The sequence below is a fragment of the Bufo bufo genome, chromosome 2, assembly GCF_905171765.1.
Source record: "Bufo bufo chromosome 2, aBufBuf1.1, whole genome shotgun sequence".
In the NCBI taxonomy this organism is placed as follows: Eukaryota; Metazoa; Chordata; class Amphibia; order Anura; family Bufonidae; genus Bufo; species Bufo bufo.
Window position 1 is genome coordinate 2,769,960 of NC_053390.1, and position 21,094 is coordinate 2,791,053.

At 43.5% G+C, this 21,094-nt stretch overlaps 1 protein-coding gene across 1 annotated transcript in view; it reads left to right on the forward strand.

Annotated features, from left to right (window-relative positions):
• Positions 1-9,202: 9,202 nt before the first annotated feature.
• Positions 9,203-21,094, forward strand: part of LOC120991288 (protein AMBP-like) — a 31,668-nt gene continuing 19,776 nt past the window's right edge. Inside the window, exon 1 of the mRNA XM_040420131.1 lies at positions 9,203-9,437. Within this exon, the coding sequence (XP_040276065.1) occupies positions 9,380-9,437 (58 nt within the window). The 5' untranslated portion in view covers positions 9,203-9,379. The remainder of the gene's footprint in view (positions 9,438-21,094) is intronic.

Below are 21,094 nucleotides of genomic sequence, written 5' to 3' on the forward strand. Positions count from 1 at the left end.
AAACATTGAGCAGCCTTCAGTATGTCCAGGACATCATGGATCTAGTCCTACTGTCATCATATATATAGTGCTGAGATACACATGAGATATCATGGTGAGGAGTGCCATTACTGCCATGGCCGTTCCTATCTGATATTGGTGGGAGGAACATTGACCAGCCTTCAGTATGTCCAGGACATGATGGATCCAGTCCTACTGTCCTCATGTAGAGTGTGAAGACGCACAAAACCAGCCCCAAGTGTCATGGTGGGGGGCACCATTATCTACCATGGCCGTTCCTGTCTGGTACTGGTGGAGAGAACATAGATCAGCCTTCAGTATGTCCAGGACATCATGGATCCAGTCCTACTGCCATCATGTATAATGCAGAGAAACACAAAACCAGCACAATCATGGTGCGGGGCGCCATTATCTGCTATGTCCGTTCCTGTCTGGTATTTGTGGATGGAACATTGACCAGCCTTCAGTATGTCCTGGACATCATGGATCCAGTCCTATTGCCATCATGTATAGTGCAGAGACACACAGGACCAGCCCCAGGTGTCATGGTTGGGGGTGTCATTATCTACCATGGTTGTTCTCGTCTGGTATTGGTGGAGGGAACATTGACCAGCCTTCAGTACGTACAGGATATCATGGATCTAGTCCTACTGTAATCATGTATAGTGTGGAGACACAGAGGACCAGCCCCAGGTGACATGATGGGGGGCGCCATTATCTACCATGGCCGTTCCTGTCTGGTATTGGTGGATGGAACATTGACCAGCCTTCAGTATGTCCAGGACATCATGGATCCAATCCTATTGCCATCATATATAGTGCAGAGACACACAGGACCAGCCCCACTTGTGATGGTGGGGAAACGCCATTATCTACCATGGCCGTTCCCATCTGCTATTGGTGGTGGGAAGATTGACCAGCCATCAGTATGTGCTGGACACCATTCCTTCCGTGGCGCTGTACATATGATAAGCGGTGCACATACATAATACAAACAGTTGCAATAAGCATGAACAAGATGAGATACAAACTGGTACAGAAGGAGAGAGGACCCTGCCCGTGAGGCTTACAATTTACAACATATGGAGAAAGGACACAATAGGAGAGGGTAAAACTGGTCATGATGGTATAGCTGTGGCAGGGTCACTTGTTGTAAGCTTGTCTGAACAGGTGGGTTTTCAGTTTTCTTTTGAAGGATTCCACTGTAGGTGAGAGTCTGATGTGTTGGGGTAGCGAGTTCCAGAGTGTGGGGGGTGCACGGGAGAAATCTTGGAGGCGATTGTGGGAAGATAGGATAAGAGGAGAGGAGGAGGTCTTATGAGGATAGGAGATTAAGTGTGGGGATGTATCAGGAAAGTTGCTCAGAGATGTAGGGAGGGGACAGGTTGTGGACGCCTTAGCTGTGTGTAGCCATTAATCATAATAGATAGGTCTGTTGGGGGGTTGGGGTTGAGCAAGATGGAGGAAAGATGATGAATTCTGTTTTATCCATGTTAAGCATAAGAAAGTGATAAGACAAGAAGGAGGATGTGGAGGATAGGCATTGTGGGATTCTTGATAGTAAGGTGGTAATGTCTGGACCAGAGAGGTAGATTTGTCGTCAGAATAAAAGTGATACTGAAGGCCATGGGACTCTAAGAGCTGTCCCAGGCCGAAAGTGTATATAGAGAAGAGCAAAGGTCCTAGGACAGAGCCTTGCGGGACACCAACAGAGAGGAAATGAGACGAGGAGGTGGTGTGAGAGTGGGAGACGCTAAATGTCTGGTCTGTGACGTTTAATGTGATCCAGGAGAGGGCCAGGTCAGTGATGCCAAGAGATGATAGAGTTTGTAACAGAAGGGAGTGGTCGACAGTGTCAAAGGCAGAGGACAGGTCAAGGAGGAGGAGGACAGAGAAATCTAGAAAGTAGAGGACAGGTCCAGAAGGAGAAGGACAGAGTAAAATAGAAGGCAGAGGACAGGTGAAAGAGTAGGAGGACAGAGTAATGTTTTTTTTTTATTTGGGCCGTTAGCAGGTCGGTGGTGACTTTGGTAAAGGCAGTTTTAGTCGAGTGGTGGGGTCCGAAACCAGATTGTAGCTGGTCAAAGAGGGAGCAGGAAGAGAGGTTAGAGGAGAGTTCAAGGTGGACATGTTGTTCAAGTAGTTTTAAAGGCATATGGGAAAAGCGATATGGGGTGATAACTAGACAAAGAAGATCGGTCAAGGGAAGAGTTTTTGAGGATGGGTGTAATGGTAGCATTTTCAAAACCAGAGGGGAAGACACATGTGGTTATTGATAAGTTGAAGAGATGAGTTAGGGCTGGGATAAACACTGTGGTGAGATGGGATGGGGTCAAGTGCACAGGTGGTGAGATGTGATCTGGAGAGTAGGGGGGAAGGGTTTTCCTCTGTAATGGTGGAGAAGCAGGTTTTGGGGGAAGAGGACTGAGTAGTTGTGTAGAGGGGCTGTGGGGACTGTGCAAAGTCCTTGGGTGAGATGAGAGGTGAGGTTGGGGGCAATGGGGGACAGAGTATAGAGTTAAACGCATTAAAAAGTTGTTTAGGGTTGAGAGACAGGGAAGATATGAGAGACGTGCAGACGGCCTGTTTTGCAGCAGCAAGTGATCGATTTGAAAATGAGGAGGGATTTCTTGAATGTGATGAAGTGCCCATTAGAATGGGATTTCTTCCATCGCCGCTCAGCAGCTCTGGAACCTTGTCTTAGTTCTTTGGTCAGGCTAGAGGGCCAGGGTTGTCTGTTGACAGTGAGCTGTACCTTTTGTGGTGTTATACAGAGTGGTGGCAACATCTGCGTCCTGGAGGAAACATATGGTATAGAGCGGTAGAAGAGAGTCAGAAAGCAAGCGAAAGTTAAGATATTTAAGGTTCCTGGCGGGGGGGTTATTGTGTGGACCGGAGGAGCAGCGGAAGAGGCGGTGAGTAGGTTGTGATAAGGTAGGGGGAGAGCCAAGTTAGAAAGGTTAGATAGGGAGCAGAGGTGGGTACAGATAAGATCCAGAGTGTGACCATCTGTGTGGGTGGGAGTGGAGGACCACTGTGAGGGGCTGAAGGAGCAGTGCTAGAAGTTTAGAGGTGGCTAAGTGGCAAGTGTGAATAGGGATGTTGAAGTCACCCATGATAGTGGTCGATAAAGATGGGCCTGGGAAGCAGTAAATGACAACTACTTGGAGGTTGGGGGAGAGTAGATGCGAGTGTACTTCAAATGAGTTGAGCGTAATGGAGGGTGGCAGTGGAGTTGGGCTGTAGCAGCAGTTGTCCGATAGGAGAAGCCCAACTCCTCCACCATGTTTGCAGCCGGGGTGGGGTGTGTGAGTGAAATGAAATCCACTAAATGAGAGTGTAGCAGGGAAAGAGGTGTCAGAGGGTGTCAGCCATGTTTCTGTGAGACCCAGAAAGGAAAGTTCGTGAGAGATAAAGAGGTCATGAATGTAGGAGAGTTTGTTACAGACAGAGCGTGCATTCCATAATGCTCCTGCAAGGAAGCAGGGGTCAGAGGAATGGTTATTAGGTTTAAGGGGTTGCAGAAATTTGTAGAAAGAGATCGGTAGTGGGAGATAGAGGTGATAGTGGGGATTTGCTGAGGGGGGCCTGGATTTGGAGAGATATCAGCAGCAATAAGGAGAAGCAGAGAATGTGTTAGTAGGTGAGAATAACAGAGGGCATGAGGTATCTGTGTGTGTTTGGGAAGGAAGTGTTTTATGTGTCCAAGCAGGTTTGTGCAAGCGTCAGATGAGTAGCTAAGATGGAGGGAGAGATAAATAGTTCCTTGCTGGGTGAAGGGATGTGGGGTATTTCAGGAGGTTTTGGAAGAGTGGGAAAATATAAAAAATTTAAACATTATTTGCATTAACTATTTCTGTAATTACCTTTGGTTCCTTTCAGGTATAACTCAATATATTTACTTAAAAGAAGTTGCATTGAAAAGACCAAGGTCTGAAAAACCTCAGGACTTAGATTTATACCACTCAGTGTGCAATCAGGTGTGAACAAGGGGGGAGGGGGCAACATCTGACCTCAACAAAGGAGGACCAGATACAGGGGGAAATAGTCAATATAAGGAATACTCAATAATCCTAGCAGGCAAATAGAGACATTAAAGTTCAGTGCAGACATACCAGGTGATCAGAAGAAGGAAAGATGAGAATTGTGAGCAATCAGACTTGAGGAAAGCTGGGTGGAGCAGTAAGGTTCAGTACAGACATACCAGGGGATTAGAGAATTGGGTGATGGTCATCCATAATATTATATTCTGGTAGAATTCAATATGTGCACTTAAAAATTCACACCTAAAAGATGTTGCATTAAAAAAAACAAGGATCCCGTCCTACTGCTATCATGTATAGTGTGGACACACAGGACCTACACCAGGTGTGATGGTGGGAGGTGCTATTATTTACCATGTCTGTTCCTGTCTAGTATTGTTAAAGGGAACATTGACCAGCCTTCAGTATGACCAGGACATCATGGATACAGTCCTACTGTCATCATGCATAGTGTGGAGACATACAGGACCAGCACTAGGTGTCATGGTAGGGGACGCCATTATCTACCATGGCCGTTCTCATCTGGTGGAGAGAACATCGACCAGCCTTCAGTATGTCCAGGACATCAAAGATCCAGTCCTACTGTCATCATGCATAGTGCAGAGACACACAGGACCAGCCCCAGGTGTCATGGTGGGGGACGCCATTATCTACCATGGCCGTTCCCATCTGGTGGAGAGAACATCGACCAGCCTTCAGTATGTCCAGGACATCAAAGATCCAGTCCTACTGTCATCATGCATAGTGCAGAGACACACAGGACCAGCCCCAGGTGTCATGGTGGGGGACGCCATTATCTACTATTCTTAAAGGGAGCACTGACTATCCTTCAGTATGTCCAGAACATCATGGATCCAGTCCTACTGCCATCATGAATGAATGGATGCAGTGGCCAGGTTTGGGGTGGCCCCAATGCTACGCTGGGTAACAGTAGTGATACGCGCCACTAAAACAGCCCAGAACAGTGCTATACACCACCTATTTGTGGCAGTGATGTCACTGGGCTCCTTGCTAGATGGAAGTCTCCACCTAGCATAATGATGTGAAACCCGGCATGTCACCTGCTCACAACAAACAGACCTTGCCCTAAGCAATGCAACGCAAGGAAAGGGGGGCATCGGAGCAAGGAAATACTCCTAGATGCTGGGAGGGATGAGAATCCATTTTGTATGAGTATTTCTTCCATCTTATATATATGTTGCAAATTAATGAGCCAGCTGGAAGGATGTAGGGAGTCTCTGTGTGTATACTGTAGATCAAATGTTCCCAGCTGCAGGGCCAAGGTAGCCGCCCCCTCGCTCCCTTACAAGAGAGAGTTATGTTCCTTCTGAGTTTAGGGATGTGCTGCTGGAGAATGCTAATCTTGAGATAAGATGCTGCAGAAACTTTTCAATTATAAGAATTCTGTTAGTATGGTGCGGAAGTATTGCCTTTTATGAATAACCAATTAAATCACTAGTTTTCCACCCCCTTGGCGGAGGCCAGATTTGTCTATGATTATCTGTAGTGTTATAAAGATGTATGTTTGTGTGGAATAAAAAAGAGAGAATCGGATTCAGCAGTGTGTCTGTGTCAGCTCTCTGAGAGCTCATAAGGACACTTCAATTGGGACCCCGACAATCACAGAGGTGGGGGTTTTACTAGAAGAGTGAAGGGGAGCTGAGGTCTGGGTTCATGGCTGAACCCCTTTAACCCTTGTGGTAGCTGTGTAACATCACCAGTTTCTCATTATGAGCTAGAAAGTCCCCAAAGTCTCTCAGTATTCATTAACCTTTTCCACAGAGCCTTGCAAATAAACGGGATATATATGACAACAAACATATAAAATGCAGTTACACAGTATTAAACAGTATAAGTCAGTGCAAGGTAACCCTTTAAAGTGAAATAAAGTGAGAAGTTGATGACTTTACATAGGGGGAACAGGCAAATGTCCATAAATCTCCAGACTTCAAAGTGCCCCTGCTCCAGGGCACTACATATGGGGGGCACACAAGACCAGCACCATGTGTAATTGTGGGGGCACATTATCTGCCATGTCTGTTCCCATTTTGTATTACTGTAGGCAGTGGCGTAACTAGAAATAACTGGGCCCCACAGAACATTTTTAAATTTCCCTTCCCCCAAAAAAACTTCACAACCCCTTCCTGTCTTGCAACCCCCACTCCTGTAGCGATACAGTATATAATACCATCAGATAATATGATAATATAACGTATTATGATACAGTATATAATACCATCAGATAATATGATAATATAACGTATTATGATACAGTATATAATACCATCAGATAATATGATAATATAACGTATTATGATACAGTATATATTAGGTAATACAATAACGTAATAGGATACAGTATATAATATCAGGTAATGTGATAATATATAATAATATACAGTATATAATATCAGGTAATGTGATAATATATAATAATATACAGTATATAATACCAGGTAATGTGATAATATATGATACGATACAGTATATAATATCAGGTAATGTGATAATATATAATACAATACAGTATATAATACCAGGTAATGTGATAATATATAATAGTATACAGTATATAATATCAGGTAATGTGATAATATATGATAGGATACAGTATATAATACCAGGTAATGTGATAATATATAATAGTATACAGTATATAATATCAGGTAATGTGATAATATATAATAGGATACAGTATATAATATCAGGTAATGTGATAATATATAATACAATACAGTATATAATACCAGGTAATGTGATAATATATGATACAGTATATAATACCAGGTAATGTGATAATATATAATAGGATACAGTATATAATATCAGGTAATGTGATAATATATAATAGGATACAGTATATAATACCAGGTAATGTGATAATATATAATAGGATACAGTATATAATACCAGGTAATGTGATAATATATAATAGGATACAGTATATAATACCAGGTAATGTGATAATATATAATAGGATACAGTATATAATACCAGGTAATGTGATAATATATAATACGATACAGTATATAATATCAGGTAATGTGATAATATATAATACGATACAGTATATAATATCAGGTAATGTGATAATATATAATAGGATACAGTATATAATATCAGGTAATGTGATAATATATAATAGGATACAGTATATAATACCAGGTAATGTGATAATATATGATACGATACAGTATATAATACCAGGTAATGTGATAATATATAATACGATACAGTATATAATATCAGGTAATGTGATAATATATAATACGATACAGTATATAATATCAGGTAATGTGATAATATATAATACGATACAGTATATAATATCAGGTAATGTGATAATATATAATACAATACAGTATATAATACCAGGTAATGTGATAATATATAATAGGATACAGTATATAATATCAGGTAATGTGATAATATATAATACAATACAGTATATAATACCAGGTAATGTGATAATATATGATACAGTATATAATACCAGGTAATGTGATAATATATAATAGGATACAGTATATAATATCAGGTAATGTGATAATATATAATAGGATACAGTATATAATATCAGGTAATGTGATAATATATAATAGGATACAGTATATAATACCAGGTAATGTGATAATATATAATAGGATACAGTATATAATACCAGGTAATGTGATAATATATAATAGGATACAGTATATAATACCAGGTAATGTGATAATATATAATAGGATACAGTATATAATACCAGGTAATGTGATAATATATAATAGGATACAGTATATAATACCAGGTAATGTGATAATATATGATAGGATACAGTATATAATACCAGGTAATGTGATAATATATAATAGGATACAGTATATAATATCAGGTAATGTGATAATATATAATAGGATACAGTATATAATACCAGGTAATGTGATAATATATGATACGATACAGTATATAATACCAGGTAATGTGATAATATATAATAGGATACAGTATATAATACCAGGTAATGTGATAATATATAATAGGATACAGTATATAATACCAGGTAATGTGATAATATATGATACAGTATATAATACCAGGTAATGTGATAATATATAATAGGATACAGTATATAATATCAGGTAATGTGATAATATATAATAGGATACAGTATATAATACCAGGTAATGTGATAATATATGATATGATACAGTATATAATACCAGGTAATGTGATAATATATAATAGGATACAGTATATAATACCAGGTAATGTGATAATATATAATAGGATACAGTATATAATATCAGATAATATGATAATATAATAACACGATACAGTATATAATATCAGGTAATGTGATAATATATAATAGGATACAGTATATAATACCAGGTAATGTGATAATATATGATATGATACAGTATATAATACCAGGTAATGTGATAATATATAATATGATACAGTATATAATATCAGGTAATGTGATAATATATGATAGGATACAGTATATAATACCAGGTAATGTGATAATATATGATACGATACAGTATATAATACCAGGTAATGTGATAATATATGATATGATACAGTATATAATACCAGGTAATGTGATAATATATGATATGATACAGTATATAATATCAGGTAATGTGATAATATATGATAGGATACAGTATATAATACCAGGTAATGTGATAATATATGATACGATACAGTATATAATATCAGGTAATGTGATAATATATGATATGATACAGTATATAATACCAGGTAATGTGATAATATATGATATGATACGGTATATAATACCAGGTAATGTGATAATATATGATATGATACAGTATATAATATCAGGTAATGTGATAATATATAATAGGATACAGTATATAATACCAGGTAATGTGATAATATATGATAGGATACAGTATATAATACCAGGTAATGTGATAATATATGATATGATACAGTATATAATACCAGGTAATGTGATAATATATGATAGGATACAGTATATAATACCAGGTAATGTGATCATACATCTCATGGTGTCACACATTGAATCCTGTTCCCTCCCAGCAGCTCACCTGGTGGTGGCCTCTCCTCTTTGCTGGTGTCAGGGACTGGTTCTTATCTTTGTACATGAATCAGCCTCATAAATCTTCCTCTTTTGTCTTCCGCCTTGTTATCAGGAAAGACACATTATCTGCTCCACACACAAGATCCAAAGATCATTCTCCTCCCAGAGACCAGCAGGACAGAGTCTTCCTCCCTCATCAGTCTAGTGAAGCTGAGCTGTGGTTGGGACAATACAGTCTCCATTACCATCCCTGGTACTGAACCTTACTTCAAAGAGAATGAGCTCCATATGGATATTCCTGGGACTGTTCCTGGCCAGTGTCACAAGAGCACAAGGTAAGAAGACTCCACCGTTCTCCAGCTTTTTATCGTCTTATCTTCCTTCCACTTTCAGTATGTCTACATCCTTTCTATGGGGCCTTGGATGTGAAGGCCACAGCTAAGCATTGCTTCTCTAAGAATAGCCCTGTGTGTCCAGATCTGCACTCTATAGAACTAGTGTTGCCCGAATCTGGAGGCTACTCGCCATGGTGGGAGACTCCAGTCAAATCTGCCGGATTATCTGAGGTCCGGTACTGAGGTCAATAATCAGAAGGGTCTCGGATCCATTTCTCACTTTAGAAGCTTCTTCCTGTTTCTTGTTTTGAAGATTTTCTCAGATCTTGTCTGTCTAGTATCGTCTGCAAGTCACCATGTACCAGTGACTAGTATTACTGGGACAGTATCTATGACTTAACCAGTAAACGGGACTCAGCCAGTGTCTGTGACTCAACTGGTATCCTATAGATGACCAGTAACTGGGACGAAGCCAGTATCTGTGACTCAACTGGTATCCTATAGATGACCAGTAACTGGGACGAAACCAGTGTCTGTGACTCAACTGGTATCCTATAGATGACCAGTAACCAGGACTCAGCCAGTATCTGTGACTCAATCAGTATCTGATAGATAACCAGTAACCGGGACTCATCCAGCGTCTGTGACTCAACTGGTATCCTATAGATGACCAGTAACCGGGACTCATCCAGCGTCTGTGACTCAACTGGTATCCTATAGATGACCAGTAACCGGGACTCAGCCAGTGTCTGTGACTCAATCAGTATCTGATAGATAACCAGTATCAGGGACTCATCCAGCGTCTGTGACTCAACTGGTATCCTATAGATAAACAGTAACTGGGACTCAGGCAGTGTTTGTGAGTCAACAAGTATCTATAGATGAGTATCCTATACATAACCAATAATCGGGACTCAGCCAGTGTCTGTGACTTATCAAGTATCCTATAGATAGCCAGTATCATAAACATAACCATTAACCGGGACTTAACCAGTGTCTATAACTTATCAAGTATCCTATAGATAGCTAGTATCCTAAACAAAACCAGTAACCGGGACTCAGCCAGTGTCTGTGACTTATCAAGTATCCTATAGATAGCCAGTATCCTATACATAACCAGTAACCGGGACTTAGTCATTGTCTGTGACTCAAAAAGTATCCCGTACATAACCAGTAACCGGGAATCAGCCAGTGTCTGTGAGTCAACAAGTATCTGATAAATAACCTTACCCTATACTTAACCAGTAACCAGGACTCTGCCAGTGTCTGTGACTCAACCAGTATGCAAGACATAACCAGCACCCACGACTCAAAGCTGTTGGGTCATATCGCATTACTAGGCCGAGATTAGACACAGCCGGCCGGGAAGTAGTGGAGTGCGCCAGTGCTCGGTGTTCTAGTAGCTCTCGTAGTGGTGCATGAGAGCTACGTAAATAATATCACTTGCCACTCTACGCTGTTTCCGTATCTACCATGCACTGCAATGGGAGCTACTGAAACTGCGAGCACTGGCGCACTCCACTGTTTCCTGGCCGGCTGGTGGTCATGGCTGGGTCTCTCCTAGTAATGGTGAGATGTGACAACCCCTTTAACTAGCGTCAGAGACTCAATCAATCTCTGGGATTCAACCAGTTCCTGTGAGTCAACCAGTATTCAAGATTCAACAAGTATCCATGGCTCAACCAGTATCTGGGATTCAAATGTTTTTTGTGAATCCACTAGTATGAATAACTCAACCAGTATGAATGACTCACCCAGTATGAATGACTCACCCAGTATCTGAGACTCATTATGTCGGTGGACTTGGGACTTGTCAATAAATTCCAGTCATAAAAGGAAAGGTCCAGTTATCACCTAATGTTACCCAGATGAACCATCCTGTAAACAGTCATGAGAGGCCGTCTGATGTCCCATCATGCTTAGTTCCAGCTGCCATTTTATAGCTTGTTTACACAATGGGTGTGGCTTAGTGATCACATGACTGGGCACATGTGGTAAGTAGTGCGGTGGAGCTGCACACCTACGCTCTATGAGGTCCCCTTTTCTATAACCGTGGGAGTGTAAAATGGCCATAACACCCCGAACAACACTCTTCTGGGAAGGTTTTCCACACGTTTTTGGGGGCTCTGAAGGAATAATGTAAGAGCCTTCCCAAACTGTTACCACAAAGGTGGAAGTGTAATGTAAAAGGTGATGACAGATGACGTGCTTTACACCACTCCAGCAGACACTTGGCATTGAGTAACCTATTAACCTTATCTAAAGCTAACCTACATATCACTGCTTTATTCGCAAGCACAATATATGAATATAAAGACACCATTCATCTGTGTTAACTTTTTTTTTTCAATTTCTATTTTATTGAATTTTACATTTTTGGTTTCTAAACAGTGTATTATTATGATAGCGGTCCAGAACAGTCAAACCAGGTAACAGAGTACAAAAAGAAACCGCAAACATAAATACATGTATATAAAAGTAAAAAGAGTCTTTCAGTCTTTACAACTGGATTGCAAGTGTCCCAAGCATGCCAGCATTTCTGGAATTTGGCAGTTGTGTTCCGTTGGAGCGCAACCGAGTGTTCCAAGAATCTAGTGTCCTGTACCTGGGTGTGTAGATCAGAACTCATAGGAGGGTTAGGACATCTCCAATGAAGAGCAATCAAGCACTTGGCTGCAGTTAGTATGTGGAGAAGTAGCCTGGCGCCATGGCCCCCTAGTTTATCTGGTACTACATTCAAAAGGAGTGTCAGAGGGTCTCTAGGGATATGAACATCTAAGACATCGTGTACTAATCCAATGACCTGTAACCAAATGGGCAAGACCAAAAGATGTGGAATATAGAGGCTTTCGGTTGGGAGCATCTCCAAGAGAGATCTAGCAATCCCGGGTTCATAGCATGTAGTACTTGTTGTGTGTGACACCAGAACATTAGAATGTTCAACTGGTTCTCCTTGTGAGGTATGGAAGTAGAACTAGAATATGCCGGTCTCCACACAGTTCTCCATATGTCTGGGGAGAGCTACCTCTGTAGCCAGTCTTCCCACTTTTGCATGTTTGTAATCTACTGCAAAGTCCGAAGAGGTCAAGATCTGATATATATCAGAAATTAGACCCTTAGAAGAGGGGCCTCAGGCACATATGTGTTCGAAAGAGGAGAAGGTTGGGAGTTCAGTCGATCCCAAGACACTCCAGCAAAAATGAAGTATTGTACAATATTGAAAGGCTAAAGTGCTCGGCAGGGAGAAATTAGCCTGGAGCTCTTCAAAGGTCAGTATCCGGGCAGAGAGAGGGTCCTTCAGGTCGACAAGGCGATAGAACCCTACAGCCGTCCACGGTCCAACCATCTCCACCCCAGAGCTTCCTGGGAGGTGGGGAGTGAAAAGAAACAGAGTAAGAGGGGAGCTAGATTGTACCTAATCCTGTTCCTATACCAGATCTCCCTAGTAAACAACATAAGGCTGAGCAGGTCAGAGGGGGGCCCAGATCAAAGTTCCCAGGTGGGTTGGTGCCAGCCACAGCCGCTCAATCTCGGTCCAGCGATTGTATGAGTGAAGCGTAGACCAGAATGCAACATGCCTCAAATGCGTTGCCAAATAGTATAGGGTAATAAAGATCTGTTTGATAAACCTGCGACATTTGTAATTCCAAAAAAAGTTCACAAAAGCGGACTGTATAGAACAGCGGACTGCGGCAGGCACCCTCACCTGGAGGGTTTCAAACAAGTACATGTATTTTGGGAGAATAGACATTTTTATGGCCGCTATACAATCAAGCTTGGAGGAGATGAAGTCTGTCAGGGGGGGATATTAATCGATAGCGCCTCAGACTTAGTGGTATTACGTTTATAACTGGATAACTTGCCACATCTGTTCAGAACCACATGCAGATTGGGAAGGGAGAGGAAAGGAAAGGGTTAATTAAGGTAAGCAGAACGTTGTGGGCAAAGACAGAGATGGAAAATGATTTATCCCTGACCAGGATTCCCTAAATGTCTGGGCTATTGCCTATTAAAGCAGCCAGGGGTTCGATACTGAGTACATGCAGGGGGGGAGAAAGAGGGCACCCCTGCCGTGTCCCATTATATATCAAGAGGGGGGGGGGGGAGTGGGCATGTGGCAGCCTGACCACTGCTGCCGGAGAGGAGTACAGGCTCCTCAAAGCATACACAAATGGACCTCTAAAGCCAAAATGGTGTAGTGTTCGAAACATAAAGTCCCAGTTTAGGCGGTCGAAGGCCTTTTCTGCATCTAAGCTGAGTAGAAAGGCCTTAAATTCTCCTCTGTCTGTCGCGTTTTTTAAGTCAATGGAGTTTCTGGGATTATCCCCTGCCTGGCGGAACCGAACAAAACCCACCTGATCTTTATGGATCAGATGGTGGAGTCAGAAATTCAGCCTAATAACTTCTTAAATATTTTAAGGTCTGGTAGATCGAGCAGTCGGTGGGATCTTTACCGGGTTTGGGGATGACGGTTATCTAAGAACCAAGCATAGTGTCAGGGATTCTATCTCCTCACAGAAATCCATTAAACAGTATGGCCATGTGGGGAGTTAGCAATTCTCCAAATGTTTTAAAGTAATTATATGAAAGTCCATCAGGGCCAGGCGATTTTCCACTGGGCATGTTTGCAATAGTTTTTTTAATTTCATCTATTGTGATGACTTAGTTTAAGTGGGCAATGGCTTCAGGGGATAACGAGGAGAGATGGCATTCTGAGAAGAAGTCATCCAGAAGTGCGTTTCGCTGTGTTTCATTGGCAGGAAGAGTAGAGGGAAGGGAATACAGAGTCGTATAGTAGGTGCGGAACAGGTTAGCTATAGAATTGGGGTGGTATGGGAGTGTGTCTTGTTGATCTTTAATAGTGTTTGGGGTAGAGGCCGCTGAACGCTTTCTTAACTGCCGGATCAGCAGGGTGTGCGTTTTGTTTCCATAGGCAAAAAAACATTGTCTAGCGTAGTGGATTAACTATTCAGTCGTGGACAGGGCTAGGGACCGGAGGCGGACGCGCAGACTGATTATTTGATTCAATACCCGTATCGTGAAGTGGGAGGCAAGGGTTCTTTCTGCCCTCTGAAGAGAGTGGATACACTCCCGAAATTGAGCCTCTCTATCGTTTTTTTAACCTGGGAGAGAGAGAGATGAACACCCCACGAAACACTACTTTATGTGCTTCCCACAAGATACCTGGTGAGGGGGCAGTGGTGTTTTTTTCCACAAAGTATTGTGAACAAGAGGAGCTCAGCTCCTCACAAATCACTGGGTTAGTTAGCAGAGTGTCATTCAGTCTACAGTGGGTGTTTCTTAGAGGGGCAGAAGGAAGGGTTACTTCTAAAAATATTGAACATGTGATTGGGGCAATAGATGCGTCAGTTAAGGACCTGAGGGCCATAACATTGTCAAAAAAATAATCGATCCTATAGTGTATTTAAGATGAGGATAGGACTAAAATGTATATTGGTGGGCAGAAGGGTTGACCACTCTAGGAGAGGTCATAGAAAGAGTGCAGATGGATAAGCTTACAGAAACCTCTAGAAAGGTGTTTACACTGGTGTAGGGGGTGTTGTGAGCCTATTAGAGCATTCTGAAAAAGGGACGTTGACGTTTCCCCCTATTAGCTGAACTTCCCCCTGATCAGAGGAGAGAGAGGAGAAAAGAGAGGAAAGGAAGGTAAGCTGACCTGAGTTAGGAGCGTAGCCCTCGCAGGGCTGCAATCCGACATCATACAGAGTACCTTGTAGAATGAGGTATTGACCTAAAGGGTCAGCGTCTACCTTGTCGACCTGAAGTGGGCAGGATCTGGAGATCAAAATTGCAACTCCCGCAGACTTGGAACCAGCCCGAGACATGTAAGTTCTGGGGAACCAGTGCTTGGCAAAAGCAAAGGAACCCTCGGATGTCAGATGTGTCTCCTGTAAAAGAACAATGTCAGCTTTGGAACTACGGAGTTCCCGCAGGGTAATGCGTCTCTTAAGATTCAAGTTCAGACCCTTGACATTTAAAGACATAATCTTAGCCATGGAAACATATTAAAAAGGGGGGCATATTATTGTGTCCAAAATACATAAGGGGGAATCCCTAAAAACAGGTGCCAGGCTGCTCCTGGCGGTGATAGCAAAGGACAGGACCCAACGTAGAACACAGAGAGAGGACAGAGTTGTATAGAGCCATAGAAAGACTGATATAGTCAACAGTAAAACAATCTAAAAGAACTGATTGTAACATAAAAAAAATAGTAAAACCAAAGCCCTTATGTCTATGGAGTTCAGGTAGACTGAAGCAAGGAGGACTCAAAGTACTGAACTCACTCAGGGGAGAACAGCGGGAGCCGCTGAACCTCAACCGGAGACAAGAGATTCCCCCTACGCAGAACTCCATAGACGAAAGGAGCCTAAAGTGAACACCCTTATAAAGCATAAGAACCTGCTTAAGGAAGAAAAAGTGCAAAACAGTAAACCAGAGTAAGTATAGTGACCCTGTCAAGAGTCCGTCCATGAGGAGGACACGGTTCAGCTCTCAGTAGTTGATAGTCATAGACGTCTTTTACGGAGTCCAATAGTGGCCCAGGTCACTGGAATCGGAAGAAGGTGGACTGGCGATTCCCAATCACGTAGCTGTGGAGGAGTAATAGCTAATCGAGCACAAAACTCTGAAGGATCTTCAGGGTTCTTCAGGACTGCTGAATTTTCATTTTTTCGTGCCCAGAGACTAAAGGGAAAACCCCACCTATAGGGGATTCCGTTTTTGTGGACAAGATCAAGCAAGGGTTTCAATGCCATTCTTTTTTTAAGAGTAATCCAGGACAGATCTTGGAACAGAAATACCTTAGTCCCCTGGAAATCCACATGATGTAGGGAGCGGGCTTTCGCCATGATATCTACTTTTAGACTAAAGTCATTAACATAGCATATAATGTCCCGTGGTGTTGCACCCGGCAACTTTTGCTGTAATGCCATATGTGCTCGGTCCCTGAGGATAGGGTGGTCAGGGGGACGACCCAAAATGGTGTTGAAGATAGCAAGGACACAGCTCTGCCCTCAGCATGTCTTTCCAATACTTATAAGATAACACATATTACTGGTGTCTGTATGATCATATATTGTGTCTGTGAATAAAGCAGTGTTATGTAGATGAGCTTTCTGAGCAGATCTCAGTGTGGTGAAGCTACAGTACATAGTGTATATGATATGTAGATGCTAGGACACAGCTCTGCCCTCAGCATGTCTTTCCTATACTTATAATATATCACATATTACTGGTGTCTGTATAATCATACATTGTGTCTGTGAATAAAGCAGTGATATGTAGATGAGCTTTCTGAGCAGATGTCAGTGTGGTGAAGCTATAGTACATAGTGATATGATATGTAGATGATAGGACACAGCTCTGCCCTCAGCATGTCTTTCCTATACTTATAAGATAACACATATTACTGGCATCTGTATAATCATCTATTGTGTCTGTGAATAAAGCAGTGATATGTAGATTAGCTTTCTGAGCAGATCTCAGTGTGGTGAAGCTACAGTACATAGTGTATATGATAGGTAGATGCTAGGACACAGCTCTGCCCTCAGCATGTCTTTCCTATACTTATAAGATATCACATATTACTGGTGTCTGTATAATCATATATTGTGTCTGTGAATAAAGCAGTGATATGTAGATGAGCTTTCTGAGCAGATCTTAGTTTGGTGAAGCTATAGTACATAGTGATATGATAGGTAGATGCTAGCACACAGCTCTAGGACACAGCTCTGTCCTAAGCATGTCTAGCCCTGTCAATAAAGGGGAGGGGGGAGTATGTAGAGCACAAGGGGTGTTACAAAGCAGTGCTCCAAGGGTTCAGCCCTGCCTCCTGGTGCTCTAACTTATCATTTGCATGAATACAATTCTGATATCTCTGCAGCTGTTTAGCATACAGACAAAAGAAAGGAACAATTTTAATCAGCATGATGAGCCCTACTGCGCATTATATCTGGTTTAATAGGGTTGATCCGAGTGACAGAGCCACTTTAAGATCTGCCAACCCTAAGGGGTATAGACTGGTTGGTATTGGTTGGCACACTGGCACTTAAATAATAATGACATCCATTTTATTGGAATAAATAAATAAAACTGATGCAGAATAAGTCTCCCTGCACTCTCCATACGATCTCTCTGCACTCTCCCTATAGTCTCCCTGCAATCTCCCTCTCCAATATTCTTCTACTAATACCTTCCTGAAACACTGTCCCTAGTGCTTGCCATGACTCTCCCTAAGCTCAGCGAAATGAAGGAGACCAGGCGGTATGAGGCTTTAAAAGGGATGTGACATCACAGGGGCTCACTATCTGCTGATTGGCTGGATGTACATCATTATGGGTGATCAAGTGTTCCCAAGCTTCTTACTTGCACTTTGTAACATGTGCAGCCGCCATTTTAGGAAAACTGATTCGTTACCATGAAGGAATGAGGAAATTCTGATTAATTGCGAATAGAAGTTTTCCTAAACTTCGGACCGAATTACACAAATAGAAAGCTTAGGCTTGTGTGCATCTTCCCCAATGAGCTTTACACCACTCCAGCAGACATTAGGTATTGAGCATAGTACCCTTAGACCTTGTGTACATCTTCTCCAAAGTCCAGAGACAACAAGCTTCACACCACTCCAACAGACACTAGGCATTGGGCATAGTGACCACATAGACTTGAGTTCACTGTGACAGTTGTGGCCTGGTAGGCTGGCTGCATTCCCTCTCACGTACTGGCTGCAGGCTGACCCCTGTGCAGGCTGGTTGCTTGGGGCTGCGTGCTGGCTACGGTGTTCAGTGTGAACTGTTGCTTGTGTGTGCCTCCCCACATCCATATCTCTGTGGTTCCTGTCACCGGTGCTGTGCAGGCTGGCTGCATGCGCTTTGTGTACTGGCTGTGGGTGTCCATGTATGCTGGTTCTGTGATGCATGCTGGCTGCGGCCTTGAGTGTAAATAGGGTCTGAGTATGGATGCACGGTGCGGTTCTGTCACTCCTTGTTGTTATGAAAGCTGGCTGCCTGTAAACTCGTACTGGCTACAGACATCCTGTGTATGCTGGCTGCAGCATTCTGTGACTGGTGTGAACTGACACTTGCGATTGTATGTTTTATACTTCTGGTTTCTCCTGGTTCTGGTGGGGTTAACATTCCCTGGTCTGTTCCTGGGTGTGGCTTATCAGGTGCCCTCTTTATTGCAGCTATATCTATCTGTGAACTGAGGGGCTTGAGGTCAGCCTTGCTGGGTGTAACCCCTTGCTGCTGACCCAGGGGGTTTTGCCATCTGCCCTTCTGTGTGGTGTTGCCTGGTATAGAATTGATGTTATTTCCTTGTCCATGCCTTGTCTGATCTTCTGTACCTGTTCTATGTCTGTATCCTGCGGGTTATATGTATAGCTTGGCAGTGCTCCACTGCTTCTGATCCTGACTGTTCTATGTCTAGCCTGGCAGTGCTCCACTGCTTCTGATCCTGACTGTTCCATGTCTAGCCTGGCAGTGCTCCACTGCTTCTGATCCTGTCTGTTCCATGTCTAGCCTGGCAGTGCTCCACTGCTTCTGATCCTGACTGTTCCATGTATAGCCTGGCAGTGCTCCACTGCTTCTGATCCTGTCTGTGCCATGCATAGCCTGGCAGTGCTCCACTGCTTCTGATCCTGTCTGTGCCATGTCTAGCCTGGCAGTGCTCCACTGCTTCTGATCCTGTCTGTGCCATGCATAGCCTGGCAGTGCTCCACTGCTTCTGATCCGGTCTGTTCCATGTCTAGCCTGGCAGTGCTCCACTGCTTCTGATCCTGTCTGTTCCATGTCTAGCCTGGCAGTGCTCCACTGCTTCTGATCCTGACTGTTCCATGTTTAGCCTGGCAGTGCTCCACTGCTTCTGGTCCTGACTGTTCCATGTAAAGCCTGGCAGTGCTCCACTGCTTCTGATCCTGACTGTTCCATGTATAGCCTGGCAGTGCTCCACTGCTTCTGATCCTGTCTGTCCCATGTATAGCCTGGCAGTGCTCCACTGCTTCTGATCCTGACTGTTCCATGTTTAGCCTGGCAGTGCTCCACTGCTTCTGATCCTGTCTGTTCCATGTCTACCCTGGCAGTGCTCCACTGCTTCTGATCCTGACTGTTCCATGTTTAGCCTGGCAGTGCTCCACTGCTTATGGTCCTGACTGTTCCATGTATAGCCTGGCAGTGCTCCACTGCTTCTGATCCTGACTGTTCCATGTATAGCCTGGCAGTGCTCCACTGCTTCTGATCCTGTCTGTTCCATGTCTAGCCTGGCAGTGCTCCACTGCTTCTGATCCTGACTGTTCCATGTATAGCCTGGCAGTGCTCCACTGTTTCTGATCCTGACTGTTCCATGTTTAGCCTGGCAGTGCTCCACTGCTTCTGATCCTGACTGTTTCATGTCTAGCCTGGCAGTGCTCCACTGCTTCTGGTCCTGACTGTTCCATGTCTAGCCTGGCAGTGCTCCACTGCTTCTGATCCTGACTGTTCCATGTCTAGCCTGGCAGTGCTCCACTGCTTCTGATCCTGTCTGTGCCATGTCTAGCCTGGCAGTGCTCCACTGCTTCTGATCCTGACTGTTCCATGTCTAGCCTGGCAGTGCTCCACTGCTTCTGATCCTGACTGTTCCATGTCTAGCCTGGCAGTGCTCCACTGCTTCTGATCCTGTCTGTGCCATGTCTAGCCTGGCAGTGCTCCACTGCTTCTGATCCTGACTGTTCCATGTCTAGCCTGGCAGTGCTCCACTGCTTCTGATCCTGTCTGTGCCATGTCTAGCCTGGCAGTGCTCCACTGCTTCTGATCCTGACTGTTCCATGTCTAGCCTGGCAGTGCTCCACTGCTTCTGATCCTGACTGTTCCATGTCTAGCCTGGCAGTGCTCCACTGCTTCTGATCCTGACTGTTCCATGTATAGCCTGGCAGTGCTCCACTGCTTCTGATCCTGTCTGTGCCATGCATAGCCTGGCAGTGCTCCACTGCTTCTGATCCTGTCTGTGCCATGTCTAGCCTGGCAGTGCTCCACTGCTTCTGATCCTGTCTGTGCCATGCATAGCCTGGCAGTGCTCCACTGCTTCTGATCCGGTCTGTTCCATGTCTAGCCTGGCAGTGCTCCACTGCTTCTGATCCTGTCTGTTCCATGTCTAGCCTGGCAGTGCTCCACTGCTTCTGATCCTGACTGTTCCATGTTTAGCCTGGCAGTGCTCCACTGCTTCTGGTCCTGACTGTTCCATGTATAGCCTGGCAGTGCTCCACTGCTTCTGATCCTGACTGTTCCATGTATAGCCTGGCAGTGCTCCACTGCTTCTGATCCTGTCTGTCCCATGTATAGCCTGGCAGTGCTCCACTGCTTCTGATCCTGACTGTTCCATGTTTAGCCTGGCAGTGCTCCACTGCTTCTGATCCTGTCTGTTCCATGTCTACCCTGGCAGTGCTCCACTGCTTCTGATCCTGACTGTTCCATGTTTAGCCTGGCAGTGCTCCACTGCTTCTGGTCCTGACTGTTCCATGTATAGCCTGGCAGTGCTCCACTGCTTCTGATCCTGACTGTTCCATGTATAGCCTGGCAGTGCTCCACTGCTTCTGATCCTGTCTGTTCCATGTCTAGCCTGGCAGTGCTCCACTGCTTCTGATCCTGACTGTTCCATGTATAGCC